Source organism: Peromyscus eremicus, chromosome 3 (genome assembly GCF_949786415.1).
Source record: "Peromyscus eremicus chromosome 3, PerEre_H2_v1, whole genome shotgun sequence".
Taxonomy (NCBI): domain Eukaryota; kingdom Metazoa; phylum Chordata; class Mammalia; order Rodentia; family Cricetidae; genus Peromyscus; species Peromyscus eremicus.
The window spans coordinates 21741387-21759818 of NC_081418.1; the positions used below are offsets into that span (position 1 = coordinate 21741387).

Here is an 18432-nt window from a genome sequence, read left to right on the forward strand (position 1 = left end):
ATTTATATAGGTAAAATATGGCTTGATTATACAGCTAAATTAAAATATTAAGTTGTAGAAGGCTAGAATAGAGTATCATTTTTAAACATCTATAAGCTATGCAAGACTAACTGTATGTTATTTAGGCATCCATAGAGATAAGAGTAGTTTTACATGTAAAATTACATAGAGAAGTCAACAGTGAAACAAGTTTGGAGTAGGAGATCCCTGGCATAGAAAGGTAGAGCGTGAAGGGCATAGGGACTTCCACAGAGTCATGCTTTGGTCTAATCTGTAGGTGATATGGTTACTGCCTGACTCATCCTCTTTTAAAACTGACACACATGCTGATGTGTTCTCTTTTAATAAAAATATTACATAATGCAATTTTAATTATACAACAGAACCCCCTGCAATATTATTTTGGTCAGGATGGCTATCCTTCCATTTCCTTAGTTTGGAGCTTTTTGGTATCCAGCTTGAAGGAGAGTGGCAGGCTAAGAAGGAGAAAGCATGTTGTAGATGATGTGTTAAAACACTGTCTCAGAACTCGCAGCCTTCCCACACGGGGTGTGACAAAATTATTACAAAACAGTGGACTGAATTCTCATTCCCTCACCATAAAATCAAGTCTCATTCATGTATTTTTAAAGGAAAAGTGTAAAACCTGCTTCATTTTAATACATAGTTTAAGCATACAGAGGGCTTTGATACCAAGGAGGGATGAGAAGTGTCCATTTGTCATATAATCAGTGAATTTATTTCAGACGTATTTCTCTCTGCTATCACTTTGGGCTAATTTCTTCACTGCCCTCACCATCCTCTGCCACTCTCCCAGCGCTCACAGGCAAACGTTCTTACCACTTCCAACTTTCAAACCAAAGTCCTTCCCATCACGGACCACTCTCCACTGACTGGCCCTTGAGAGTGGGGGGCACAGGCAGGGTGGGGTTTGAACTGACATCACATGTGTAATAGAATGATCGGGAATCAGGGCCACAGTGCAGGCTGTGAACCAGACAAAGCCTGTGTGCTAAAGTCACCCAGCTGAGTCCAAATCCCTAGCGCTTCCACCCTGCCGCTGGGTGACAGCTGACAAGCCACTGAAATCATGAGTCTTCCTTCGCTTTCTCACCAGGGTAGGCAGTTAGTAATACTATGTCCTATATAATACGATGTAGGTGGTGGTTGTGAGGATTCCATACGTTTATGAACTATCAGTACTTATTAGTATGCTCTACTGTGGGGCACTGTGTGTGTTAGGCTCTTTCTGAACCTCCAGTGGAAGCAGGTTAATTCACGGTTTAATGCAGGTTTCTCGGCATTCCTTTTCGCTGTGGAACCTGTTTCCTGAGCCGTTGCAGCCACCGAACCAAAAGCGAGCACAAGAGTTGACCTGTTTGTCATAATACCATCGAACTACATAGTCACCACAGTTTCCAGGTTGCAGGGCTTCCTCACATCTTGGATCTAGGGAGAAAAGGGGGTGGAGGTTACTAGGAGTTTTTCTTTCTCTGAAGACATCAGGGAAAAAAAACAAAAGCTTTATGAAGTGAAAAACATAATTTTTTATGCATAGGAATAGACCAATTGAGAAAACATGGTTCTAAGTTATTGAAAGGAGGGTTCTATATTACACTCAATACCTGAAACTCTACCATGGTGATCCATTCCTTCAAAATCAAGTCTTTCATCTTTATGAAACCCCATTAAGTTGCACATTTCAAAGAAGGCATAAGTGAGAATCCATTCACTAATATCTCTGGGGAATTTGCTGACAGTAGAAAATAGGATTATTTTTTTTTAAAATAATCACTAGGTAGCCCAGGCTGGCTTCAAACTCCTGAGGACTGGTATTACAAGGATGTGCTACGTGCCCAGCACAGGTCTTCTGTATTTAATTTAAATAAAACATAAGCACCCAAGGGCGGTTTTGATATCACAGTTCTCTGTTTAAAGGACAACTGTTATAGGCCCCAAGAAGACAGGGCATGACCCTTTTATGTCAATTACTGTGAACTTCAGGAGTGCACCCCTGTAGCAAAGTCAAAACAATAAGGTCATATGCTGCTAATTTAATCAGAGCCTCCGACTTATTAAATCCCTTTTCATTGACCAACAATGAAGAGTGCCTTGATTCTTATTTTCTACCTGAAAAATAATCTTACCCAAGGTAAGAAAAGCCAGACAAACAGAAACCAGCTGCCTAAGACTTTCTTGGAGATGGTTCGTGCATCATAAGCTTCGTCTCTATAGCAAGTCTTCCCTTTGACTCCATTAATCATTTCCTCACGTTTAGAGTGTGTCTTGATATATTTGCCAAAACTGATCTCTAAATCTACTTCTGCTATGAAGATTCCTTAGGCCTAATATAAAAGAAGAGATTTACACGACCCCTACCTCAAGAACTAAAGAACTTATATCGTGCAACCTGTTTTCAAGTTCTTCTAAGCTTCTGCTGGACTTGGGTATTGTTGTTTGTTGTTTTTTTTTTTGTACATTCCAAAATGGAGATGCATATCTCCGTACATATATTAACTCGGAAAACATGTTGCTGGATCAGAATCTGAGTTATACAATCAAAAGGGTCAAAACCCCAAATATCTGCATTTGAGAAGAACACAGAGCCAGTGAGGCTGTGGCAAACAGGAAAACAATCACCTCTGAAACATTCAGGTTAAAACCTGTGCTGTAACATTTCCATAATGATGTTTACTCCTTGGACAGCTGCCTCTCAAGTTCCATAGGACTCAGCTAAAACTAGCTTTGTCTCCCTGATTAAGTTATAGCACTTCCTCGGAGGAAATTCTAGAGACCACGCTGGTGTGCCTCCCTCACACTGGGGATACAGCAGCTGTGTGACAGAGGTCTCTTACCTTTGTGCAGTGATTTTTCTGACTGTAAAATCAAATTGGGATTTTGAGTTCTGGTTTCTGTTCCCTCGGGGCTGCTGAGCAATGGTTCAGGTGTGTTGGTGGCCTCAGGTGGGGTAAGGACAGCCAAGTGACCAGCCTCAGTCAACACGGTAGGTTCAATCTCTTCATTCTGGCCTCTAGAGACATTAACCTACACACACACACACACACACACACACACACACACACACACACACAAACACACAAACACACACACACACATCACATATACACACCGCATTCATATAACACACATATACAAACATCACATATACATATCATATTCATATAACACACACACGAACATCATATATACATGCCATATTCATATAACACACACACACACACATACACACAAGAAAGAAGGAAAAAACATTATAATTTTTTGTTTCTGATAATGTCAACTCAACAAATCTAACTGGTTTCTTGGAAAAATAAAGATTTTTTTTTTGTCCAATACTATTTCAAATAAAGCTCACAAAATCATGCCCCAGCCCTGACTAGAGAAGAATCGGCTTTCCTGCTACTTAGTGTGGGTTCTAGTGTGTACACACTCATTGTCTGCATCTGGGCTCAGATGCTCTTCTGCTGAGAACTTCCATGGAGATTTGCATGCAGGCATGAAATACATAAAATTGGAAAGGGATGGTCTTCACTCTTCTTTTGGTTATTGCTATGAATAAAAAATTCAACACTAATTTAGCATTTTCTGGTCTTTTTTACTCCATTTCCTAACACTAGAACTCTTACTGAGATATTCCAAAATATCTACCCAGAACTCAACAAATCTTGAGTCAAAGACTTGGGACAAGAGAGGACAACACAATTTAAACGAAAGCCCCCTCACGTCCCATTTGATGATTGCTCAGTCCCAGCTGAAAACCCTGTTCCTTCTCCTGCTATCTACCACCCAGAGCCCAGCTGATGCCCACTGCTGTAGGATGCTTAGCTTCTAAGGATCCCGAGAAACACTTCATCTCCAAGGCACCCAAGGTCATAACTACAAAAGCAAATTTTTTACACCCAAACTTTCAAGTTTCATCTCAATTTGTGATACATAATGAAATAGGGAAAATACTTTGCTTAAGAAAAAGTCAAAAGTGTTTTTCTTGACGGTTATCAAGAGCTAGGCAAGTCACTTGTAGGAATAATTGTAAGCAGGTTTTTTTTTTTTCTTTTCTTTCTTGGATCTTAGCTACATGGAGTGAAACCAGTCACCCAATCTCAGTCCTAGCCCAGTGTGGTTATTCTTACAAGGCTCCTCAATCTCCTCCTTTTTGTTGATTTCAGTAAGCAAAACTATGGACTAAATAAAGTAGTTTTTCTGATGCTTTTTAAACCAGGGATCCCAGCAGACAGTGAGAGGAGCCAGCTGTCATTAGTAGATGTCCTCTGTTACCTACTGTTTTACAGCGTTCGATTCTCTACGCACATGCGTGCAAACACATGCACACATACTCATATATCCTATCCAGTGAGCCCACTTTAATCTGATTACTTATGTGTGTGTTTCTCTTAGTATCTTCGAATAGAACATTTTCAGGCTGGAGGGAAAGGTTCAGTCCCCTGTTCTCCAACAGGAAGGGAGAAAGGCTCTGACCCACAAAGAAACACTGTTCCCTCCCTTCCCATTGCCACTTTAAATGACACTGTACCAAAAGAAAAGCCACTGGCAGTAGTCTACAATGGGAAATAGAGGGTCTCTGAGGGGAGTGTCCCGTGCTCTGGGCAGCACAGATTCTTTAAAGCAGTGGTTCTCAAACTTCCTAATGCTGTGATCTTTTAATACAGTTCCTCATATTGTGGTGACCCCAAACATAAAATCATTTTCATTGCTACCTCATAACTGTGATTTTGCACTGTTATTAATTATAATGTAAATATCTGATATACATGATATCTGATATTTGACCCCTAAAGGGGTCGTGATCCACAGGTTAAGAATAACTGCCTTAAAGGCATTCCTTCTGCTTTTGAATCTTTACAGAGCTTGAGTCCTGGAGCCTGAGAAGTTCCTCTTTTTCTCTATGTAGAAATGCCTATTTGCTTCCTAAATCACATGATCATTTGGGAATTTCCACAACTGTAACATTATACCATGTTTCAGAATAAACACAATTAACTTTCTTCTATAAATGAAAATAATTTCATCAATCTTCTGGCTCAGTCAAGTTGGAGACTATTAAACAAATGTGTAATTGTTGTGGTTGGCAATTTAAAATTTTTCTTCCTTCTTACAAAAGCAAACATGTTTGCTGAAAGGAATTTTAGAAAATAATGGACAAGCAAAAAGAATGAAATAGAAATCAGAAGCAATTCTACTCACAGATAATTACTGTTGATATAGTTTCCCTACTCTAATTTTTTTTTCCTGTGTGAATATATTTTTACCAACAAAAAATGCAGGCTGGGACTGTAACTTGATTTCTCATTTGTGTGTAACAGGACAGCCACTGTCTGAAAGTGAAGTAGGAAGCTTAAACCTGAAATCGCAAGCCTGCCCACCCCTCTGTCCATTTCTGCTCTATCACACTGTTTAAAAAGCAAGGGTAGAGCTGGAGACTCGGCTCAGTGGTTAAAAGCACTTGTTCTTGCAGAGGACCTGGGTTCAATTCCCAGCACCCACAGGGCAGCTCACAGCCATCTACAACTCCAGTCACGTAGAGATCCAGGATCCTCTTCTGACCTCCAAGGGATCCAGGCACTCACCTGCGGGCAAAACACTCATACACATAAAATAATGAAATAATAAAATAAATAATTGTAAGTGGATTTTTTGTTTTGTTTTGGGGGGTTGTTGTTGTTTGTTTTGTTTTTTGTTTGTTTGTTTGTTTTTTAAAAACAAGTACACTGACTGCTTTGTTCAGACTTAGCATTTCCCAGCATGGTAGGTCACATGGTAGGTGTTGACAATACAGCCAACACGTTCAAAGGTCTGGCTTTATTGGATTCTTCCTAGAACTATATCCCAGGTGGTAACTCTTCTTGGAGGTCCATCAGCACTTACACAGTGAAAGTGATTTGCATTCCAAGGTTTCTAGACTGCCTTGAGCTGCCCTTCCCTGGAATGACTGAGGCTTTCACAGACGTAGAATGCTAGACTGTACTCAGCATAAAGTCTCCCACATTTTGATTTTCATTCACCAGGAAGTAACACAAGGAAACTTAGAAGTCTTTTTTTTTTTCAAATGGGACATATATGAAATAGATACATCTCCATATTAGAAATAATAAAATGGAAAAAAATATAGAATTTGGAGCTAAAGAAATAAAGTATATATCTTCAGCACTGAGAGCACACACCAAGTGTTCTGACTCTGTCTGCAGTATTTCTTCTAGGTCAGTTCTCAGTATCTAGTTGCCTTGTTATCTATTCTGTAGGACAGAACACCTCACACTCAAGGGGTAATAAGTCATCAGCAACAGTCAGTGCTTTCCCAGCAACTTCACAGTCTGTTAATTAGCTGTTCCATAGGTTTTGCTGAGATTTGGACTTTCTCGCCACAATGAGAGCATTAATTTTATTTTATAAACAAGTAAATTGGGATTTGGCCAATATAAGCACATCTGTAGATGTGATTTAGTCATGACCATTTAAGGATAATTAGCTTTGATTTCAGGAAGTCAACTTAACTTTGCCAGCATCAGAGAAACTAAACAGCAATAAGCTTGGTCTGATGACTCTTGACATTTTCAGTGCCCTTGATTATGGCCTTGGGATAGGGTACTTTGTCATAGTCACTATAATACGATTAAGAAGCCTATAAAATTTTGAATGTTCTATAGAACATTCAAAGAAGATACAGACACTGTCAAACATCTATGCTGTTTCTCCTACTCTGTCACTGGGCCTTAGCACCAAGTTAGCATCAGCTGCTCTAGTATAAACCGGTTTCTAAGAAAATTCAGTCATAGTGAATTATATATGCAAGTGAAATAACGTGTATCTTTTCTTTTTCTTTCTTTCTTTTTTTTTTTTGTTTTTTCAAGACAGAGTTTCTCTGTGTTGCTTTGGAGCCTATCCTGGAACTTACTCTGTAGCCCAGGCTGGCCTTGAACTCACAGAGATCTGCCTGCCTCTGCCTCCCAAGTGCTGGGATTAAAAGCGTGTGCCACTGCCTGGCCTAACTTGTATTTTTTTAAGAAGAAAAAAATGACATTGTCAATAGGTAATTAATAAGCTAGAGAGCATTTAGGGAAGAGCTGAGATATAAATTATGACCATGTGGTGATATTATTATTATTATTATTATTATTATTATTGGGTTTTCCAAGACAGGGTTTCTCTGTGTAGTTTCGGTGCCTGTCCTGGACCTCACTCTGTAGACCAGGCTGGACTCAAACTCACAGAGATCCGCTTGTCTCTGACTCCCGAGTGCTGGGATTAAAGGCATGCGCCACCGCTGCCCGGCCCACGTGGTGATATTATTAACATAAGCAAATGAAGAGTTCTTGATTCTTGACATAATGACATAGTGAGAAGAGAAGTTGATAGAATGGACAGAGGAATGTCAAGAACATTCTAGAGAAGACAGAGTATGGGGAGTTATACTCTGGACACATCAAAGGTTTCCTGAGATTTGACTGGCTGGTTGATGGGGCTGTACCACAGAAGGGAAATATAAAAGAGAACCCAGTGATTGAAGGGCTAACCATCTGTGGAACAGTCAGAATAAGGTACACAGAGGTCATCAGAGGGTGACTGTGGGGTCCAAGACAAAGGTCTGAATTGGAGACTTAGGTGTGGCAGTTGTTAGGATGTGTGTCCCTGGAACTCACAATGAGACTGTAGAAGACAAAAAAGCAAGTTTAAAATAAATCTCAAGTAAGGATTTGGCAATCAGCTGGTCCTTGGTGGCCTTCTGCAGAGTGCTGTGGATGATTGATTGATAAATAAAACACTGATTGGCCAGTAGCCAGGCAGGAAAGATAAGCAGGACTAGCTAAGAGGAGAATTGGGAGAACAGGAAGGCGGAGTGGAAAGAGACGCCAGACTGCCATCCAGGGAGCAGCAGGTAAAGGCAGCAGGTAAAGCCATGGAACACGTGGCAACTTATAGATTAACAGAAATGGGTTAATTTAAGATAGAAGAACTAGATAACAAGAAGCCTGCCACTGGCCATACAGTTTGTAAGCAATGTAAGTCTCTGTGTGTTTACTCGGTTGGGTCTAAGCGGCTGTGGGACTGGCGGGTGAAAGAGATTTGTCCTGACCATGGGGCCAGGCAGGACTGGAGAAAACTCCAGCTACAGCAGAGGCGCATTGGAGGCTACACCCTGGCTTCAGACGACAGTAAAGGAACTACAGAAAGATGGAAGAAGAATGAGGTACCAGAGAGTGAGAGGAGAGTAATGGGGGAAAGAGGGAGTGAAGGAGCAGAAGACACACAGACATGCAGAGAGAATAAAGAGCCAAAAAGCAAGAGAAAGACGGAACAGAAGACACTAGCCTAAAAGGGGTAATTTTATTATGAGCAGATAGAAATAAATAGGATATTAGCAAAAGAGCAGAGTGAATTCAGAAAAGGCTGCTTTATTTTTACAATAGGTTAATCGGAAACCTACTTGCTGAGCCTAGGGAGAATGTCTGGTGGGAATGTAGAAGCCAAGTCCCAACTTGGACCAAGTAGAAGGAAACACTGAAGAACTTAAGTTAAATAGCATCACACCAGAGCTGAGGCCAGAGGCCAGACTCAGATTCTGGAATGAAGCAATATATTCAATTTCAGCATCAAGTCTGAACCTGACCAGGGTAGCAGTTCTTTGAGAATGTTCCAGTAGAAAGTAAGCATGTTAGCTCAAGTCTGTAATCCCAGCACACAGGAGGCTGAAGCAGGAGGATTGCCATGGATTTGAGGTCAGCCTAGGTGCATAGTGAGCTTCAGGTCAGCTCAGATTATAAATAAGCCCCCATCTTAAAAAAAAAAATCCAATGGAGCCCAACTCAGAAATGGCTTGTTTGGGTGACCTTGAGATGGGATGATGGGTGCAGAGAGAGAACTGGAGACAGGGGCATCCAGCTAGTGACACTAGGGCACAGAAGTCGGCCCTCTGCTGATCTGCAGTGTACACCGGTGCAGAAGATTCTCGTAGACTGAAGACTGGCAGGAAGAGGGCAGCTCTCCAGCCTGCTCCTCCAACAACCCCCTCTACCCAGTGACAAAGCTGCCACTGGGGCTCATCCCACACTAGCTTGGCTGTCAGTCATCTGGTTGCTAGGGAACCATTAAGTACAGAAACCCCACATCCTCCTCCTCCAGAGAAAAAGTGGTCTGGCTGTCAGTGATCTAAGTTATATGCAGTTGAGGAAGAATTTTTCATGACACAAAGAAATTTTTTTCAAGAGTAGATAAGATTTCATTCCTTTCCACTTCTTCAAAATGAAAAAAGTATGTAAAGAATTCTGTAAGAAACTAGTTCAAGGGGATTAACGTCCATGCACAGACAGTAATTATTAATTCATTTAGAATTGTGGAAGATAACTTCACATAGGAACTGAAGGTGCTTATGGAATTAATGGACCATTACTGGATATAACCATTGACCTGATAAGTTGATGTTTAATTGAAATCTCTGCCTTGCTTTTATTTATATCATGAAAATCTTAACCCAACTGTCCAAACCAGGAAGAATAAATAAACATGAAGTGTTAACATTATTAATGCCATAACATATTTAGGAAAAATCTACAGTAGAAAGTTTTTACTGACTTTTTTGAAGTCTTTAGTTACTCATCCCTCTCATTTTCCCTCTTCTAGCCTGTCCTCTCATCCCCCACTCCACTTAACCCTTCTTGTTCCATTGTTCTATCTTAAACCTTTCTATCATTATGTTCTCTCTCTCCTTCTTTGGAGCCCTCCCTCATGGTCCCTCACTAATTTCCAGACCTCTGTGGGTATTCCAAATCTGAAACACACATGTGTCTGCAGATTCAAAACTAACATACACAAATGAGAAAATGTGATGTTTGTCTTTCTGAATTTGAGTTTCACCACTCAGAGTGACAGTGTCTAACTCCATCTATTTACCTACAAACTTAATTTTTCTTACCAGCTGAATAATAGCCCACTGTGAATGCACCAAATTTTTATTATCCTATTCATCAGCTGATGATAGAAACAGGTGATTTCCATCTCCTGGCTATTATGAATAAGGCAGCAATGAACATGGATGTACAAGTATCTCTATAGTAGGTTTGCTGGCCAGTCATATGCCAACTTCACACACAAACTAGAACTATCTGGAAGGAGGGAACCTTAATTGAGAAATTGCCTCCATAAGATCCGGCTGTAAGGCATTTTCGTATTTGGTTGATGGGGGAGGGGCCAGCCCATTGTGGGTGTTTCCATCCTTGGGCTGGTGGTCCTGGGTTTTATAAGAAACTAGGCTGAGCAAGCCAGGGAAAGCAAACCAGTAAGCAACATCCCGCCATGGCCTCTGCATCAGCTCCTACTTACAGGATCCTTCCCTGTTTGAGTTCCTGTCCTGACCGTCCTTCAGTGATGCACAGTGCTGTAGAAGTGTAAGTTAAATGAACCCTTTCCTCCCCAGCTCGCTTTTTGGTTATGGTGTTTTGTCACAGCAATAGAAACCCTAAAACAGTAGGACATAGAGTTCTTTGTATGTATGCCAAGGAGGGGTATAGTTGAATCATATAGTAGATCTATTTCTGGATTTTCGAGGGACTTCGACACCAGTTTCCCTACTGGCCCACCAGTTTGCACTCACACCAGCAGTGAGTCTATGTTCCCCTTTCTGCACATCCTGTGCCAGCATTTGTCATCATTTTTTAAAAAAAAAAAACTTAGCTATTCTGACTAGGGTAAGATGAAATCCCAAAGTAGTTTTAATTTGTATTTTTCCTGATGGCTAAGCATTTTGAACATTTCTTAAATGTTTCTCAGCCATTTGTGTCTTATTTTTTGAGAACTCTGCTTTTAAATTGAGTTTTTTGTTTTCCTGATTTTTTTTTGGGGGGGGGGGAGAGCTTTGTATATTCTACACACTAAAACTTCAACTCTTTGTAAGATGTATTGGTGGTAAAGGTATTTTAACCATTCTGTAGGCTGCCTCTTACTGAAATCAGAAGCTTTTTAGTTTCATAAGTTCCTATTTATTAATGGTCAAGTCAAGTATAGTGGTGCACATCTTAAGTCCCAGCACTCCAGAGGCAGAGGCAGGGGGATCTCTTTGGAGTTCAAGGGTAGCCTGGTATAACTAAGAGTTCCAGGACAGCAATAGCTACATAGTGAGATCCTGTCTCAAAAATACAAAACAAACAAAAAATTTGTTGGTCTTAATTCCTGTGCTACTGGGATTCTAGGATCTTTTTATGTTTATAATTTTACAACAGTGTAATTAGTATTTTTCATTGAAGAAAAGCTTCAGATTTTTCTTTTAGGCCAATAGCTAATATAACAATTCATTGATAAGTATGGCTTGAATGTCTACTAGATGTAAAACAAAACATAATTTTAAGTCATGTAATTAAACAAGGTTTAATTAGAGGCAGATTGTGTCCTCAAGGGATTTCAATCAATTAGTATGGTGATATTTTATTTGTACTGAAATGTGATTTTATCTGTATGTTAATAAATAAAGTTGCCTGGGGGTCAGAGCTAATAGCAAGCCATAGCAGAGCTGGCACTGGTGGCACACACCTTTAATCCCCGCTCTTGGGAGGTAGAGCTAGGCAGATCTCTGTGTGTTCAAGGATATGGCCAGCATGGAGACACACACCTTTAATCTCAATACCAACCATAGAAGACTTGGCAGTCTGTACAGACAGGCAGTGATGAGGCAGTCATGTGGTTGGGTTTACAACCAATGAGAAGGCAGAACAGAAAGTCTATATAAAGACAAACACACAGGAAGTAGCTCTCTTGGCTGAAGAGGATAGCTGCAGAATGAAGGGTAAGGCTCTTAGCTCTGACCTCTTGGGCTTTCATCTTTGCATTGGTTCTGTGTTTCTTATTGAATAAGACAGTTACTTCTACAAATTAGAAAATTAAGGTACATACACACATAATTATGAATAATATACAATGTAATAAATTACAGAAGAAAGCATAAATTACCCCTAAGAAGAGGGGCAGAGTACGATAATCACAGATAGCTCCCCTTGACTGTTCTATAAGAGAAACAGCAGAGTCTTCCCAGCTATGAACCAGGAGATACTTCTGCTATCCTTATTTCTCAACATTCCTGTTCTCAGATATTTAAGAGGACAGCTCAGTCAGGATCAAGTCTCCTTCCATAGTTAAATAGAATACTTAAAAGGTTAGATTTTCTTTGCAGTAGACACCACCAACTTAAATTTTGGACTAAAGTGTAAATAATTCATACCAAATTTTTCCCTAAGAACAGATTTTTTTCAGAAAGATAAGGAAGAAGGAATGACAGACCTATCTGAATGAAGTGATAAAAGGGACAACAAAGGAAAGAATAAGGCACACACAAAAGAAAGGGAAATAGACTTCTAGGCATTTACATACTTTACAACATGGCCTAGAATAGACTTGGGAACAATTTGAGAACCTGAAGGTTTTAATTGATTCATTTTATTTCAGATACTTGGATGTTATAGCAATACAGATAGATACTCATGCACAGAATATGACTGGGTGTTTTGAATGAGAATGCCTCCCATAGGCTCATATGTTTAAATGCTTGGGCCTCAGTTAGTAGGACTGTTTGGGAAGGATTAGCAGGTGTGGCCTTGTTAGAGGCAGTGTATCACTGGGAGTTGGCTTTGAGGTTTTAAAAGCCCATCCCAGGCTCAGTATCAGTTTCTCTTTCTCTTTGTCTGTCTGTCTCTGTCTGTCTCTCTATGTGTCTCTGTGTCTCTGTCTCTGTCTGTCTCTGTCTCTCTCTCTCTCTCTCTCTCTCTCTCTCTCTCTCTCTCTCTCTCTGCTTGCTGCCTGTGGATCAGGATGTAAAGCTCTCAGCTACTGCTTGAGAACATGTCTGTTTCCCACCATGATGGTCATGGACTAATCCTCTAAAACTGTACACAAGTCCCAATTAAATGGTTTCTTCTGTAAGAATTGGCATGGTCATGATATCTCTTCACAGCAATAGAACAGTGTGACTAAGACAATAACCATTTATATGCACACATAGTTATAATAATATTTCATTTCTGTGCATGTACATCTACCTTTAATTGATGAGATTTCTCAGGTATCTCCAAGGTTTAAGCTGAGGTGAACGTATGTTTGTCTGCTCAGACTAAATCATTATTGGGAACCTGGCTGCTTACAAATTCTTCTACTAAGAGAACCTATTGACTTGGGAGCATTCCAAGAAATTTGGATTCATTGCAACCTTCCAATATCTCACCCTCCCCATCCTCAGCTGGAGTGCTTCACCTCTCACCATCTGTTAAAGTCACTTGTCTCTCAGAGTGATCAGAATTCCTAGGACACCATACCAAAGGCACGTGGTCTTCTTGTTCCTCATTCCAATATTAACTTATTCCTGGATGCTACTAAGGGCCTTACGGTACAAACAAACTTCATTATCTTCTTTTTAAGAAGTAGTCCCATCCCCACCATGTAGTCTTCATTGTCACTATGGTATTTCACTCTATCTTATCTCTAAGCTAGTATCCCCATGGTCACATCAAGACCCACCTTTGCTCTAACTGCCAACTCACCAAATCCTGCTAATTCTACCTAGAAAAAGCTCTCCAATCTACACCTTCCTCTTATTTCTGCTGTCCCTGCTTAGCTTATTTACAACCTTATAATCTCTCAACCAAGACTCTTACACATTTCATATCTCAGCAAGGCAGGAGAAAGGACAGGCAGGGCTGGCAGGTAGAAAAAATAAATAGAAGGAGAAATCTGGGAGAAAGAAAAAAAAAAGGAGTAGCCGCAGAAGGTGAGGACCCAGGGGCCAGCCACCCAGCTACACAGCAAGCCACAGAGTAAGAAACAAAGAAAGGTATATGGGAATAGAAAAGGAAAAGCCCAGAGCCAAAAGGTAGATGGGTTAATTTTAAGTTAAGAAAAGCTGGCTAGAAACAATCCAAGCTAAGGTCGGACATTTATAACTAAGAATAAGCCTTCATGTGTATTTATTTGGAAGCTGGGTGGCAGGCCCCTCAAAAGAGTAAAAAACAAACAAGAGACTCTCTAGCTTTCTCTGGATCTGATTCACTTAAGTCAGTTCCCAGAAGCTTGCTGAGAAGACAGTTATGTTTGTCTCTATCTCCAGAGGAAGCTATCCTCACTGGGAAGCTGAGCACCAGTCCTGAGCACCCACCTGTACCCACCTTGTACCATGATCATGTACAGCCCCCATCCCTCCTATTCCACGAACAGAAGTAGAAAGCCTGAAGGATAAGAATGTGGTATGGAGTTGGGAGATTGACACTTGGACACACGTGTAAACTTTGGGAAAACCTGAGAGGCTACAAGGTGGCTGCACCAATGAATGAATGAATGTGGGAAATCTGTAACTTAGTAGAAAATGATATGCAAAGCATAACAAGAGGGTAAATTTAAATAACATAGATTAATCTGTCCCAGGGCATATGTTTACTATGATGGTAACAGTATAATATAAATATATTATTTGTGACACTCAATAAATTATATCAAAAATGGAAAAAATTAATCCATCTTCATGTTATAAGTTCCAGGGATATTTCAGAACTGGAAATCTCCCATTGAGATGGTAACACTTGGAACCAAGGACCTAAAATTATACATAGCTCAGTTGATCCTGAGCAGGCAGGGCAGGGACAATGCCTTCAATATCAAATAGACTACACCATTTCGGTGCAAGGAGTAAGGCAATAGCTACTTACTGACCTATAGCTACTTCCCAACTCTCAGCTACTTCCCAACTCTCAGCTACTTCCCAACTCTCAGCTACTTCCCAACTCTCAGCTACTTCCCAACTCTCAGCTACTTCCCAGCTCACAGCTACTTCCCAACTCTCAGCTACTTCCCAACTCTCAGCTACTTCCCAGCTCACAGCTACTTACCAACTCTCAGCTACTTCCCAACTCTCAGCTACTTCCCAACTCTCAGCTACTTCCCAGCTCACAGCTACTTACCGACTCAGAAATTTCTTTTGTGGGCTTTGGAGTAGATGTGCCGAGATCTCGCCCTGACATCCCAAATCCAGGTTGAAGGGATGATGATCCAAAAACTTGAATGAGATAGGAGTCAAAATCCTCACAAATTTTTTTGGACAATTTTTGCTTCAGAGTATCTTTTTAAACAGAAGCGGAAAAGGGATTAGGGGAGCAGTGAAACTTCACTCAATCCTACTTAAAGAGATCAGCACTGTCCTTAAGCCCCTTCCCATCACTTGAAATCAACTGCTAAGTTAACTACGGTGGGAAACATGTTATTATCTGTAAAAGATTGTGTCAATTCTCTTTATTTAATAGTACACAGTAGCACAGAAGGCATAAGCATCATCAATGCCCATTTATCCAAAGTGCCAGTTCACTGAGTTATTCTGTGGACAGGGCTAGCCTCCTACTACTAAGTAAAATAGGTAGTTGCATCTGGTTTTAGGGTTAACAAAAAGCCAATTAATGCAAAAATATATTCTTTATTACTGCAACAAATTAAAAACTCTCTCAGATAAGATGATAAAGCCTTAATTCAATTGGTAAAATATAACCATTTTCTCAAACGTGTGATACTTTTGGTCATTCTAACATATGAACAGCCCAGTGAAACTGAATATATCGGATGAATCTACCAGTCAGCCAGCAGAACATTGAGGAAATGGAGACCCAGATCAGCAAACCTCCTGAGCACGGTAAGTTACCCCTTGGCTGGTGGTTTTGGTACGTGGTGTAGGAAGAGCCTGAGGTAGTGAAATAGTACTCAGCTGCATACTAGTTTTCCCATTGGTAAGTATCAGTAAATACAAAAAGATATTTAGTTTAAGAATGCCCATCAGGTTAGCATAGTGACATACTTTCAAAGGTTACTCTTTAAGATAAATTGCCGAGTATAAATTTTATAATCGTAAATATTATAATTTTAAATTATAAAAATAAAATTTAATAATATAATAAAATAATATAATAATTAATATAATAATAAAATAAACATTTTAAATTTATAAATTATAAGTATAAAGCGAGCAACTAGAGCATGACCTCCAAGCCCTGTTGCTTGCATTTCTCATCTCTTTAGACTTCCATAAATTTATCATCAAGTTTTTTTAATTTCTTTTCAATTCCAGTTTTATTTTGTTTTTTTCTGCTTTGCCTTTTGGTCACGACACCCCTTCTTATAGTTAGGAAACTTGTGAACAGTTACCAATAGTCCCAACATCTTTCCCTTCATCCCTGTCCACTGCCATGGAAACTCCCGTTGAGCTCCACAACTGAATACTCACTACACATGAATAAATACAGGATTGTGTCCTCTACACTCAATGTCACAACACTTAGTCTTTAACCTTCTGTAGTTTACAGGTTACAATGTAATGTTGACATAATCTTCTTTAACTTCTTGGTTTCTGGCTGTGCAGGACAGCTGCCCATCAACCTCACAGTTCCCCAGAGTTTTCTTGAGTGAGAGTAGCAGGAAATATTAGATAGAAGGATTTATATTGCAGAGATAAACAGATAGAAAATACAGGATAGCCTCAAGAGGGCCTGGAACCTTTTCCAAAGGACCCTGACTGTCTCTGCCCTAAGGTATTTATAGAAACACCAAGGGGTGGAACAAAAGACCTCCCCACTTCACAGCCAAGTGCAGACCATCTCAGACACCTGCACTCAGGCCCGTGGTCTAATCATCCTCTCTATGCAGATCTGCTGGGTAAAGCCACGAGGAAACTGAAAACAGGCTCCTACATGGCTGTTGCCAAGATAATCTGGTGGTGATACTGCAAAGAACACCATAAATCCCTCGTCACTGGGGCAGACATCCTTACCTTGCAGGGTAAAGAAATCATCAAACTGATAAACATGTTCTCGGTCAGTAGCAATGACATTCATTTCTTGGTGAAAAATTTCGAAGTTGGGATCATCTTTCTTCACCACCCCAATCACAAATATTTCCACATTGGAGTCATTGGCATCCTTCACCACGTCTGCCAGTTTCTTTTTATCTCGGGAATCAGTCTGTCCATCAGTAATCACCAAGGCCACCTTCTTTACACCTGGCCTTGCCTCCTTGAACATGTCATTGGCTGCTTGAAGAGCAGTAGCTGTATAGGTGCCCTCTCCCAGATACTGCATATTGTCCACCACCAGCTTGAAGTCATCCTTGCTGGAGAACTGCTTCAGGCTAGCCACCTTCTCCACCTTGTGGCTATAGTTGATTATGCCTATCCGGGCTGTGGCAAGGTCCAGGGCTACCCGGTCAGCCAGAGTCTTCACAAAATTTTGGATGATCTGAAAGTTCTCTGGTCCCACACTTTCTGAACTGTCGATCACAAACACCAACTCCAGTGGAGTCTCTTTGCATTTGGGCCCACAACCTAAGGATGAATATAGACATAGAAATGTTGCAGAAATGAGGGAAACATTACAGATTAATATCACCACCATAGGAGAGTGGCAAGACGGGTGGCAATGAACCAAAGGCCTCAGCTGTGGTCTTCTTTTCCTATTACAGTGGGAACAGCTTATAACTCTCTCCTCTTTGGACTCCACACTTTATTCAAAAAAATATGTATGGGGGGCTCTTTTGTAGAAATTTCCTCCAAATTGAAATATTCTAACCTGGACAGAAGTTCCTTAAGATGAAGGAAGTTCTAAAAGGAGGAAATCAACAACTCACAAGTCTTAGAAAGTCTCTGAAATTTACCAGATTCATATAGAAGCAGAAAGGACTGCCTACCAGTCACATAGAGAGTTCTGGATTGAGATTCTAGGGGTTTTTTTGTTTTTGTTTTTGTTTTTGTTTTTTTAAGCAGGCACAATGCTTGGGATGTCTTCTGGTAATGCTGGTGCCTTTGAATCATTTATGTTCTTGTAAGTAACCCCTCCCATAGATTCCTGAGAGTCACCCCAATAAACTCATTGGCTCACCAAGTCGGACTTTGGTAACATTGTGACTTTGATCTGTCATCCATTTCCTATCTGGGGTAAACAGACATTTGTTTCTGTCTCCCCACTGATAGTGTCACACCACAGAAGAGTGGAACTATGGTATAGCAGCTAATAAACACTTGTATGTCTATTAAACTGTAAAAGCCTTTTTAAAACTTAGCATGTTCTGTGTAAGCCTCCTTGCTTCTGTTCCTCTCTTAGAGGCGACTGCTGCTCTGAATTTGCTTTCCTCGTTCTACAGTTTGTATTTAAACTACAGCCCAAAGCTGCTATTTTAACCTTCAACCATATCTTTAAGTGGAACTGGAGATTTGCTCACTGGTATGCCGGATGGATAAAGTGAAAGGATGAAAATGTTTAATTAGGGGGTAGATTAGGGCCCTCGAGTCTACACAGAGCAGCTGCTCTGGGCAGTGTCTCCAGTCACCCACTGGGAGGATTATTTCAACTCCCATGCTGTCAAGGAAGCCAACAGTCCACCTGCGCCTGAACTCTCTGA

General features: G+C 40.5%; 1 protein-coding gene across 1 annotated transcript in view; it reads right to left on the reverse strand.

Moving 5' to 3' along the window:
• Positions 1-496: 496 nt before the first annotated feature.
• The window catches only part of Col28a1 (collagen type XXVIII alpha 1 chain), a 160228-nt gene continuing 142292 nt past the window's right edge, over positions 497-18432 (reverse strand). The window contains exons 32-35 of the mRNA XM_059256514.1: positions 16811-17359; positions 14961-15118; positions 2856-3045; positions 497-1449 (exon numbers count right to left, since the gene is read on the reverse strand). Coding sequence (XP_059112497.1) covers positions 1277-1449; positions 2856-3045; positions 14961-15118; positions 16811-17359 — 1070 coding nt within the window. The 3' untranslated portion in view covers positions 497-1276. The remainder of the gene's footprint in view (positions 1450-2855; positions 3046-14960; positions 15119-16810; positions 17360-18432) is intronic.